Raw genomic sequence first — 12990 nt, forward strand, 5'->3', positions numbered from 1 at the left:
AAACAGCAACGAGACTCTACCGATATATGGTCGCACTTTTTGCTGTGTATTTTATTTTATCATATTCAAATAGCTTCTTGGAAAATGAAGGAAAAAGTTAACTACTACAGAATTCCTTCTATCAACTTGCGAAACTGCAATTATCAATATTCAAATATGCATTTATAAATCACGATATCAAAACATACGTCCAACTTTCTTTCTCACACGAGTTTATCATTGAAGGGTTGAAGACTCGATCATTATACAAATCGACACTAAACGTTATGACGCAAGTCAAGTAAATGGTGCCTCCTCTTCGTTGTGTGACTTATGCATTTCTTTCCGTCGTAACCGTTTGTTCAAGCAGCGAGGATCGAGGACGCTAACCTTCCTCATGACAACTGAAGGTTAATTACACTGGAACCAGACCACCCTCACCCGCGCGCCGCTTGAACTTCCTTTGAGAGTTCCCTTTGCTTGGCTTCACGCGGGTATGATAGTCAATTGTTGCAAATCCGCTTATGTTGCTGGCTCTCTCTACTGGTCATCGAGCTCGTCTCGAATGCAGTTTAAAGCGATCGCATTATGACACTCGACACGCTTACACTCTCTCTCTCTCCTCTACGACTTTCGTTAATTCCTTTTAAATGTGCTACTATAGTCCACTGGAAAACAAAGCAAAACCTTCACATCGTCCTATGGGTCGCGTTCGTCAGGGCGGATTAAGATGTAAACATATCCACAGGTTTAACTTAATACCATTTACGGAGTGTCAAACAAAAAAAGCATGGTTGAAGCTCAAAGTGGCTGACTCTGGGTTTCGCTGCAACGGTTGTGTGGTTGGCCTGATTCGCGCTTGCTTTGTGTCGAGTGGCTGGGGAAAGCCCAAACCTGAACGACGTAACATTAAATGCCTCTTCTCCAGGTGCTTGAGGTGCGTGAGAAGGGAAACAGTTAAAAACCTGGTATGACTAATCACGAAAAGATGCCAACTCGTTATCGGCCCGACGGACACAAATGCAGGGTATCTGTGTGGAAGGGTACGATATCGCAATGTCCGCTTCCAACATCGCGAAAGGGAGTGTGTGATTCATACACGTCATCGCTAAAACTTGGCAGCTCGCAGATTTCAGATTGCGGAATAATTTCGATAAGCGAAGGAAGAAATCAAAGCTGAAGTGCATTATCGAACAGAACGTACAATATCTGATAAACTTCATTAGGGTCATAAGCGCTTGTCGTATCATAAAATTTAACCCAGCACCATGAACTATGTCCTAAAAGCCAAAAACTGTTCACATTTCCTATCCTTCGGTTGATTTTCATGGCAAAACTCCATCTTTGGAGCCGCGGAGTCATATCTTTCTTTCGTAAATCACACCCTAGCTCTGACACTCGAACCCCCCCATTGGCGCCATTTTGTACGATCGCAAAGAGGGACACAACACGCATAATGCGCCGTTTGGTGAACCATTCTCTTCCCATACTGCGCGATGTACGACCTCCAAGTCCGCTCCAATAAGGTCCCCGCCAGATTTGGAGATCTTGCCATTTTTGGAAGTAACACAGCATACTTGGCCACCGTACCCCCGACCGACATGATAAACTCCACCGTTAGGGGGTCGCCTCACTGATGTTGAGACTTCAGACTCTAGAGTAACGTGTGACCTACTGGCTTGTACACCAAACACACCGTTTTGAGGAGACTCCGAGCTACGCGTGACCTTCTCAACACAACGTTCCCTTTCTACGGTCTATAGACTGCTGGGGGGTGCTTTATCTTACACCAAAACAAGGTCCACTTCTCTCTGATCTCAGCCCGTCAAAACGACATCATAAGCCAGCCAGCCACAGATGGCCGACTTGGAGATGATGATGGTGCGCAAGATGGCGCCATGTCGCGACCGCACAAGGTGATAATTGAACATTCAGCTCACCCTCAGTGCGCGAAGCTTTCACACAAATTGGATCTTTACTTTGCAGCCCGAAACCCTTCGATCACAGCTCGTAAACACGGATCCTTCGCACGCTATGCGGGGTCACACACAGAGTGACTCGCGAGGGGGCACATTAAAAACGGACGAGAGAAGTGGTGGAAATCGCCTTCCGGCGGCTGGCGTCGAAGGAAATATTATTGCCCATCTTTGGTCAACAGCAAATTATGGCAAGAAACGAAAACCCCAGTGCCAATGGGACCAGTGATTGCTGGGGCGTGAACGACATATGCAATACGCCATACACACTCAAGAGAGCAGCATCCTTGTAAAGTAAAAAAAATGGAAAATTGCAAAAATAAAACTTTCAAGTGGCCAAAAGGGACACAATTAGTGGCATTTCTTTGATGAAATTTAAATACAGGGTTTAAGAAGTTCCTGTTTTTTTATTAACATTTTATTACTTGTCTGGCATTTCGAAATTTTGCAACAATTAACAGACAAACAAAGCGAAAAATCATACGATCCTCACAGTAAAATATGTCATTTTCGGAGAAGAATACAGCAACATTGAGCCGTCCTTGAGATCTTTTCTTTCCTCATCTGCTAGAGCTTGTTTTTGGGCAAAAATAGAGCACGCTTTGCAGCTTATCGGTAGCTCGCTAACTGCAGCAGCAGCACCGCTAATAAATCATTTCGTGCTTGAAGTTTTGCAGTTGTGGAGAAAACGAGTCGAACGCAGAGAACACAGCGATGCCAAAACATTCCGCTTCGCTGGCTACCAGGAGTTATCACATTTCATCCCAGCGCGCGATCGTTGAGCTAACCTCAGTGATGATGAAAGGATGGATTGCCCCCCCTTCTGTCAGGCCCGCGTGCCCTCCAAAAGTATCTGTTCTCTCGCCTACCCGGGGTTCAAATTTCACTCAGTGTAGGCGTGCCCCGCTTAAAGCCCTCTGTGAGGTCCGTTGAGTGCATTTAATCTCAGATATATACAGATATGCGCTTTCTATCTGACAGGAGGATAGTCACGTTTGAAGCACTAGAAGTGAGCTAGGGCTAGTACCACATTCATAAACGATGTTCCTTTTGCTAGCAGCACCCTGTAGACAATCGCAGAAAGCTTAAAGGAAGGTCGCCCTTTTTTAGTATCGCCCCACCAATGGCTTTTCCGGTTGAGTCATTAGGCGGGACCCATTAGGCACTATCGTCGTCATCGTGCATTTTCCAAATTTGGCAAACGAATCACTCGGCGAAAAACAGAGCACACATATGCAAATGTTTTCGCAGCGCCACAGTCCGATGGATTTCTGTTCTCTTTTACAGCACGTGCGCCCCCTGGTGGTCAGGATTCCGAAACCGTCACGAATCCATAGGACACCGCGCACGGATTGTGTTTCGTTCCGTTTGTGGCGGGGGTGAAGCCTGTAAGGGTGGAACTGGGGATATGGGGAGTGACTCGAGTGAGCGAGCATCAGCTCCATAAAGGTCGGTTGTTCACGGCTTTTCAACGTTTGTCCGTATTAACAAAAGCTGCCGGTGACGCTGAAGGAAACCTAATCAAACGAGACATTCGAGAGCGCTCGCGGACTTGGCGGGTCACATGTCAGTAAGCATGCAATTAACCTGTTGCAGTGGGATGGGAACCTCGCAAAAGTTTCAAGTGTTCGAGGGTGCTGAGACGTGAAAAAAATACTCTTTAAACCACCATGCTTCGAGGAGTAGAAAATGTAGAATTAAAAATAACTAGGCATTATTTTGACTGGCACAAAATGGAAGCTAATGCTCGATAAGAAACTAATTTTCACGAATGTCTCGATCGGAGCGTGAAACAACAGGTTTGAAACACATTCCTCAGTGAACATGGACAGGTCAGGAGGATTAGCGACTCCTACACATCGATGTTCTTTTCCTAACATTCGCGCTGGTTGCGTGGCACATCTCAATCCATCAGCTACGCTCATTTAGTTAATTATTTCAGCGACGACTTTTTCCCACAGCCAAACTCCTACACGCTTGCCTTCATGCAATAGTGAATGATATGTAAATATATACGTAGAAAACAGTGACACCTGCAGGGAAAAGGTACCTACTAGCTATCGCTTCAATACCTACTCAAATCCGGTTTCAATGTCCCGAAGCAAAAAAAACTCAATTTACTTATCATCCAAAATTTCGTACTTCTAATTTCTTTTTTTCCTTCATCCATGAGCAAGCAACGAAGAAGCACATTCTTACTAGTATGAAAAAACCTCCCACATGGCCAAGAAGCACCCATTGTGATAGCTACACTACAACTCATAGTGTACCTCGATTCTACCTCATACAACAAGCTTTCACCGCTGCACGTAAATTAAATGTAATAGTGCTGAGAATGGCACAGCTCTGAACTTGCAACCAAGCGCATGTTTCGAGCTCTCCAAGCAAGAACAGGGGGGCTAAAAGTTTGTCAACAAACAACTAAATTGTGTTGTGGCCCACTTCCTTCCACGCTGGTTGACCCTTGGAGACTCTTCGTGACAAACCAGCGCATTTCTTTCTGCTGACGTCGAAGATTTGTGTAGAAACGCTCGGGGACAAAGCATTTACTGCTGTCTGCAGGGTTTGTGGCACGTAATGCTGGGAATGGAGAAACAACGGACGTACCACGCTGAATACGTGAGCCATAGGATGTGCTGTCTAGGACTATGAGTCGTGATCACTGGAGGGAGTGATCAGTAACTGCCCCATGATGACCACATCTAATTGAATTTGATGCGGAAGATCATCGAGAATACGACAGTGCGTGATTCATTGGGATCTGTAGACAAACGATGTTTATGATGCACTTCTAAAGTTTTTGAATAGATGTCTGACTAGACTCAACAAATTTGAAAATAGTTACCACTTGAGGGTTTTAGTTATTAGCTAACGTTCAGCAGACTATACTAGACATTTGATTCCACCAAACTGTACAAAGAAAACATTTGCTAGTTCGCTATAGTATAGTGTCACACGATACCCGCATTTCGAGACTACAACGTTGATGACCTAAATGCCTAAAGACTTATACTGTTAACTGGCGAGTTTGAACCTCCTAGAGTTAATACAAAAAAAACGCACACAGAAAGCTGGTACGCAGTAAGAATGCTGACCCTCTTTTCCCTTTTGTAACTGCTGATAAGCAAACCCAAGCCTGCCGGTTGTTTTGTAGTTGGTGAAATATAAAAACCCATCCGTGTTGTGGCCCTGTCCTCGCTACTTGGTCCGTCAACTCGGTCTCAACTCGAAGTACTTCCACGGCAAAGCGCGCATTGTCGTTCACTCTAGAGGAGAAAGGCGATACGAAAAGGGCAGCTCTGTCATGAGACACTCCAGCTACCAGAGACTGGAGGATCGTTGACGAACGAAAAAGGAGTTTATATTGCGGAAGCATACAATGCAGAGAATGCACTTATCGCTCAGTAGCCCCGCTACTGGGTGCGCGTTTATGACCTCACACTTCTTTTCGTAGAGCTACACAAAAAGGAAGTGATCTATACTTTCAAACGACAGAATAGGGGTGTGGCTCATAACTCCACCAGCTCATGGTCGGGTGCATACACATGTACTGATAATACTCTCTCTTATTGTCCAACAGGTTTTGTATGCTCCAAAAGCGATTGCTTTTATTTGCAGTGGGTTGCTTTGCCTTATTCGAAGCATGACACGTTTATTGATCTCCATACCGTAGTGAGCTAAACAAGCATCTTGACCACATCGATCGTAACATACGCACGTAGAAGACACCCCTCTCCTTAAGTGATTAAATAATTAATGTGACAACAAGCGAATAAATTACGCGCCCCATTATTCAAATTGCCTCAACGTTTGTCATGACAACTTGGCGAATGGAGAACCTAGAGGATCCCAGAGGTGGTGTGCAGCTTCTGTGCAGCATAGTTAGTGTCTCAGAACCTCTACAAGAAATCATCCCACAAGAGACAGGTGTGTGTGTGCGTGTTTGTGGTGTGTTCTCCCGGTGGTTAGGCAAAGTGCGTCGGCTTTATTTTGCAACTCACGCAACGATCGCACGGCGTTGGAGGGTTTCGCCGGAGAGCAACAACTCGGAATAGCGGTTCCTTTCTTGTTCAATTGCGTATTCACAAAGGTGGTCTCGGTGGAAACTGGCGGAGATCTGGAAGCCTTTTGCCAGCCACAGCTCTCTTCCTACTCAAATGTGGTGGGGGCTTGTTGGCTTGATTCACATTAACTTGCATCCCGCGCAAATTGATTTACTTTCCTACGCGGGGTTTAAGCGTCCGCATTGTTACGTAGCTGATCGGTAACAATAGATAGTGTTGTGGCGGCTTTTAGACACCGTCGCAAGCCATCATTATCCATCAAACGTATTTCGTTATGCATCGAGCGGAGAGAGCGTAAGCAAAACAGATAGCATTTCCTCTTTTTGGAATATTAAACGAGCTTCCCGAGCTTCCACTTTAAATGTGTCAAAGAGTAAATAACGCATAAAAATAATACCAAAAACCTGAATCACTCTTTAGTGAGGTACTCTTCAGACAAGTTAGGGGCAGATTTAAACCACCTCAAACTGCTAATAAATCAATTGTAATAATATCAATCAAACTTAAATCTTGCGGCACACACATAAAAATTTATCAGAGTTGTTGCCCCAGAGCATATAGCCTCGCAAGAAGCAGCATGATCAAGTTGATGACGATGATGATGAGATCTTTAACCAACGCAGCAGCGCTAACCTAACCTAACTAACTAACTTCAGGGCGAGACCAACATCATCATGACGGATTGCGTTCACAAAAACCCCTCACACTCCATTGAACCGAAACGGGAAAAATGGGTTTTAGATTAAATTGTTTATGTGTGTAACGCGCCCCCTCACCTTCGCCCGGAGCGGGGGATGGTTTCTGTGTGTGTGTACATGTTGGTCCACCAACTTCCTGCCAGCGCCGCCTCCACGCGACCACGCTCAATTCGTGCCCCGTGTGTGACAGTTGGGAAATTGATCCGCATCCATAAACCGAACGTCGGGAACCATCAAAACGTACATGAGATGTGGGCCTGTACGTGGCCTCTACAGTAATTTCTCAACGACGGAATAACAAACCCGGAGGGGGTCTGTTCTATCATTAGAGAAACGGAGACAGAAAAGTCGATGGCTTTTCTTCGCTGGCTAGTCTTCCGATTGTCATAAATTCATAAATCTCTGTACGGAGCCGCTCTGTGCGTTACGAAATGACTTTCCAACGGGGTCTCTCTTTCTGGTTTCTATTCCCCATCGCTTAATTTAACACTCTGTTGCTCTCTCGCTTGCCCTCAGCCAGCAAAACAGAGCTGCAGTTGGTGATAAAAATGTGATCTTCCGTGATCTTCTGGACATGTGCTCTTTTCTGGGTGGTGTAGTATTTTTATTGCAAAAAAAAGAGGAAAAGAGATCTCTAAAGCGGATGTTTATGCGATGGTGGACGTAGTCAAAAAGGCTAACCCTTAAATCGTTTGTGGAACAATTGTGAGTTGTGAGGGGAAAAATGTCCATTTCATGACGGTGTGTCTGCATTTTCGTTCGGATCAATTCGATTGCTACACACAGCAGTATAAACGGCGACACAATTGTGCGCTAGTGCATAGCTTGGCCCGAATTGCAGACAAACCCCCGGCCTTTCCCGCGATTTGTTGCGTGGTCAAAAGCCAAATTTCGTTACAACGCAAACTTTGGTGCCGCTTGTACCGCGCGATGTCCCAGAAACCAGTTTGAATCCTTGCCGTAAATGGAGATCAACGTAACAAAAATGCTGGCCCGTTTCTCCCAGCGAAAGCGTGAACTGTGGCGCGTCCTCTCTCGAAGTAATGTCCGACAAAATTCCTAGCAAATTCCTCTAACAACCCCCTCTTCCCCCGGAGCCACCCGTTTCGTCCCTTATATGTCCTTCCCCTGGGCAGGCTGCCAAGCCATGTTGCCGAAAATCCGTCCCGCGGGAAGCTTTACACCGCGCGCCGGATGATTATGTGTGCGGCTCGTTTCGGACGGACCATTCGCTTTCGAACACCGTTGAGAGGAGTTCGATCATTCGATCGTCGAAGAGCTAAAAGGTTACACCATATTATGGAGAAGGCTGGACATGCTACGAAAAAGGCAAGAGATGGAGCAGCAGAGCGCGCAACCAAATAAGGAACACCGCACATTATAGCGGTGGCACCCCCCCCCCCCCACCTCCCTTCCACCTCACCAAGGCCATCACCCCCTTCTCCTCTTTCCCCCCCATGGCTACCCCTGCCATGGTGGTGTGTGATGGTACTTACATATATCAAACCGGAGTAGTATCGGTCCTTGATGTTGTGCAGGACGGAGGCTTCGTTCAGGCACGTCAGCTCGGCCATGTCTTCGACTTTGTCGAATTTGGGCGGGTTCATTTTCTGGATGTCATCCTTAAGTACCAGCACGCGCTTGCCGGTTTCGGCCAGCTCCACCTCCACCTCATCCCCGCGTTCACCTTTGATGCTGGCGGCGACAAAACCCTGGAAAGAAAAGGTCATAAAAACGTTAGCATACAGAAGTCTCCTTTCATTGTGAACCCCCACCCCTCACCAATACCATAAAGCTAAAGGATACCCCCGACGAAAGAGGTGTTCTGATAAAGATCCTGATCGAAGCGGATTGGGCTCGCAATCGGTAAACGGGTTACACTACTGACCTACATAACAAATATGCGTACTTTAGGTGAAGGAGAGATCTCCCCGTTTGCAGCGCGAAAGGACACTCCCTCCTTCAGCTCATTCTGCTGGAACAGGTTCCTTGGTTTCTTTTTGAACAAGAAGGGGAGGGGGAGGGGGGTTGGTCACCCCATCGTGTATGCCGTCCTTCACGTACAGCAGCCTCCAAGAAGACCCCTCCCCCTACTCTCCTTCTCTCCCCTTCGAGTAGCACCTTCGTGCGTCCGTGTATGGGACAAGGCCTACCGGGGTAGACTGGAGTTGACCGTATATGGTAGCGTTTAGTCGACCACTCGATCTCTCCATGTTGCTGTTGTGTTCTCCAGCACCTTCCACTCTGTCATTCGCCATGTGCCGCATCACGCACACGGCACTGTAATTTTACGCTTTTCTCTAGCCGTTTTGCCTTTAAACGTTACCGCACGAGGATTTTTGTTTTTGCTTCTTTGCGAGTTTTTAATGCGTAAATTCATCGAACGTACTGTAATCAGAGCGCACCTCTCCGTACCGAGAGGGACAGGCTCCGTGTTTGGCAAGGACGCGCGGATCGTGGTCTAGTATGTGGCGACCTTGAAGAGAAGAAAAAGGGCCTAGGGGAGGGCCCTTACGAGATGTGCTGAACGTGTCGCTCATCACACGATTGCGCAAGAGCTTCGTACATTTTCTTCTGCAATAGTTTTATGCAATTTAGATGCATTCTCAATGGGCAACTAAATGGTGATTAAGAGCAACTAAAAATCCTCACAAAATGAATTCATTTTATTCCTCTAAACCGCAGTGACGCAAATGGAAAATTTCCCTTCGCTTACGAACGCTTCAAAAACCAAATTCATCATCCCACCCCTTTCACCCGAAGTGAGTGTGGAGGGGGGAGAATTATTTAAAAGATCCAACACATGAAGTCAATATTCACTTGAACCGGGGGGGGTCCGGCTTGGTGTTGGATGAAAATTCAGAAAATCCACTGATGCGCTATTTCTGTGACCGATGATTCACACGATTTCCCTTCCCCCACAATCGCCAGGCCCTCGCTATCTCTCTACGGACCATAACCTCACATTTGCAAACGTCGGTAAAGGATGATCCACCAATCTTCCGGAGGTGGTCGAGATGCTTGTGAAAGGTCAACACACACACACACACATTAGTTGTGTGCACTGAGAAACCTGCCGTCGTGTACAGATTTAATGTGTCTTTGGGGATCAAGTGAAGTGAGCAAAAAAAAAAATCCTCGGTGTCCAATAATCTTACTCATTTATCCCAAATGGACCGTGCCAAATCGCGTTGCCGGAAACGCCTTCGGTGGGTGGAGGAGAAGGGAGGAGGGTTGGGGGGTTATGGCAACAACGAAATGTCCCTACGTTCGTTTACCTAGTTTTACTCTATTCCTGCGTAATGTCGGCCCCATTCGTACACCCTACGCGCGAATGATTTCGTACGTGCGTTGAGGCGTTATCTTCTCTCTCTCTCTCTCTCTCTCTTTTTTTTTTGTTGCTGTTGATATTCAATGTTTACTTTTACCCCGGGTTATTTACATTAACAGATCTTCTTGCAAAAGCACCCTCCCGAGCGCGCTCGATAAGCTGAACGTAGAGGAGTTGTTTTACCTTGAACCGGGGAGCAGTAGTATAAGCATATTGGTCATCTTCAGATTCCAGTAGCAGAGGGCTGATTGTTGCTTAGACCTGTTGGCTTCCCATTATCTCTACACGATGACTCTGAAACCGCAAAAGCGCGATCTATCATCCTCCTCGCAGATGACATCATCTGCTAGCGTTTCTTGCAGTAATCTGCTCGACATTTTCCAGCTCATCCCAGCCCCAGGAGTGGGACAAATACAAAGAAAACAAAATATCGCAGCGAGGACAAGGTATGCAAGCGAACAAAAAAAAATACACCACTTGACATGATACACAACCGCAGAGACCTGACGGAATCGCAAACAATCGCCGGGGGAACAACGGTGGAAAGAAATGCACCATATTCTGTACGGACGCGCGCTCTCAAACACACCACCGTCTGCTGAGTAAGCGCGATTCCAAATGAAAGTAACCATCATCATCCATTGGCCGGGGAGTTCTCGGAGCCAGGTTCTGACGTCGCGATTCGCGATCGGATTGCCAGCCAGCACAACCACAGCCACATACACACACCCCAGCCGGCATGGAAAGCAAGCTCAACAACAACAATGTGCAGAAGAAGAGAGCACGCCCATCGCCGTGCGGGGTCGGCTGCTAACCGAGGTCAATGTCTTCCGGGGCTCTCTCTCGCGCGCGGTTGCATTTGTGCGGTATTAGCAATACATATGGGGCGGGGGGCTGTTTTTTTTTGCTGTGTGTGGCATTGAACCAACGAAAGACGCGCGCGCTTGGGAGTCCGAAGCGCAGCAAACCAAATTCGAATCTGCACATGTGCAACCGTCACGGATACACCAACACTAGCACCAGCAGCAGCATTCGCCGTGTGTCTCACGCGTATGAAATATCACAGCAGCACGCAACCTGAATCCAGCCGGCACCGACTGGTGAGACGACGGGGCTCTGCTAGTGATATGCAAGTGCCAGACGCACACACACAAACACACGTGTGCATCTGTAGGACCCCGCAGGAAGATGCACCGGGAGAGATTGTGCAAAAATATACGCCACAAGCGCCACTTGCCACCAATACCACGGTCGGTGGACGCACCAGACCACATCAGCACAAATGTGCTCTCTTTTTCTCTCTTGAACCTTCGAGGAGATGCTTTCACGCGACAATCGTGGGGTGGGTGGGTGGATGGGAGTGAAGAAATCGTACCACCGCAACATCGAACCACCCACACCACCCTCCTCGGTCAGGTTAGGTCAGGTAAAAACGCCGGTAAATGGTGAAAAAGGCAATAGCACTTTCTTGCCCTTTTTTGCAATTCTTGCTCGCTGGGGTGAGCTGAGTGAGATATCGCGAGCATATTTATCTCACGTAAAGCTTCACTTCTCACAGGACCGGATACAAACCGCGTGGTGTGCGGCTGCTTTTTTGAACGAAAAGCGTTGATCAAAAATCAATCAAATCGTTTACCATCACCATGTCGCACCCCCCCCCCCCCCATATCCACCGTTATCGTTTTTATGTAGTTTTTTTTATTTTCAAATTTATTTACAAAGGGTGACGAAACATGAACCTGTGTGTGGCGGCCGGTTATCATCCCTCCGGCCCCGCGCTGGCTAGATATCGACCAGCAAAGGGTGGCACCTATATCTTATCTTGTTCCTGGCGCGGCAATGTTGATATTGTCACACCGAGGAGTGACTCGTTCCGAAAATGACAAACCCATTTCGGGCTAACACGCTTTTCCGGAGCTAACTGCTGATAAAAGCCGCAGCTCTCCCAAAAGAGAAGTAGATCAAAGTTAGTCCCTTTTATTTTGCCCGTAAACGTAACCGTATCCAATGATTATTGGCGCTCGAAAATCTGCGGGAAGATATTGATTCAAAACGCAGTTCGGACATGGTAACTGATAAGCGGCACATTCACACACGAATGTTGTGGAAGAATTATCAAAAAAATGCTACATCCGTTTTGCTTACTTTGAAAGTTCAAAATGTCGAGTTTCAAGTCGAATATGTATCAGGACAACGTAGAGATGAATTTCCTGTCAAATTTTGCCAATTTAGTTCTTAGTCTGAGGTTTAAATCAACAGTTTAACGCACATTCTTGGTGGCATGCGGTTAGAGGCGTATGGAAGGCGTTGGGAGTATTTTTTTCGATAATTTATGTATAAAACCCGCAAAATATCCCACACTTACTTGTGATTCGTGCGGCACCCAAACGAGCCGCTTCTGTGTCCACTCGGCCTGCGTGGCCGGATCGTTGAAGGAGTTCCGTTCCACGGACAGATACTTCAGCTCCGGGTCGTTGCGATCTCGCAGATCTTCAGCCATCGTTGCTTGCGATGGAGTTTCCGGTTTCGTTGACAAAAGATCACGCCACACACACACACGCGCGCGCGTTCGTTGTGCTCCTTTTGCTAGACTGACTCAACAACAACAGACTTTTCCCCGATGGTTTATACTTGACGTTTTCTTGGTTCGTACACGGTTTAATACTTGACAAATTGAATCGCGATCTTCCTTTCTTCTACGATCCTTGATTGCTTGCTTGTTTGCAGGAGTCACTCAACCAGCGATTACTGCATAGCCTTCTACATCAAGCGCGAAACACACATACACATACACACGTACATACACACGAACACTCACTCTGCTGATATCTCCTTCGCTTCCTTCGCACTACAGTTTTCACTTATTTCAACGTGACACACATAAATCTCACTATCATTTTGCACCGAAAAAAAGAACAAATGAGCATAAAATAATACATTTT

At 46.8% G+C, this 12990-nt stretch overlaps 1 protein-coding gene across 3 annotated transcripts in view; it reads right to left on the reverse strand.

Moving 5' to 3' along the window:
• LOC128725153 (myosin heavy chain, non-muscle) overlaps positions 1 to 12548 on the reverse strand; it is a 35364-nt gene extending 22816 nt beyond the window's left edge. For all 3 annotated transcript variants that reach the window (XM_053818875.1, XM_053818877.1, XM_053818874.1), the window contains exons 1-2: positions 12414 to 12548; positions 8214 to 8429 (exon numbers count right to left, since the gene is read on the reverse strand). In XM_053818875.1, the coding sequence (XP_053674850.1) occupies positions 8214 to 8429; positions 12414 to 12548 (351 nt within the window). The remainder of the gene's footprint in view (positions 1 to 8213; positions 8430 to 12413) is intronic.
• Positions 12549 to 12990: the final 442 nt, after the last annotated feature.

Source organism: Anopheles nili, chromosome 3 (genome assembly GCF_943737925.1).
Source record: "Anopheles nili chromosome 3, idAnoNiliSN_F5_01, whole genome shotgun sequence".
In the NCBI taxonomy this organism is placed as follows: Eukaryota; Metazoa; Arthropoda; class Insecta; order Diptera; family Culicidae; genus Anopheles; species Anopheles nili.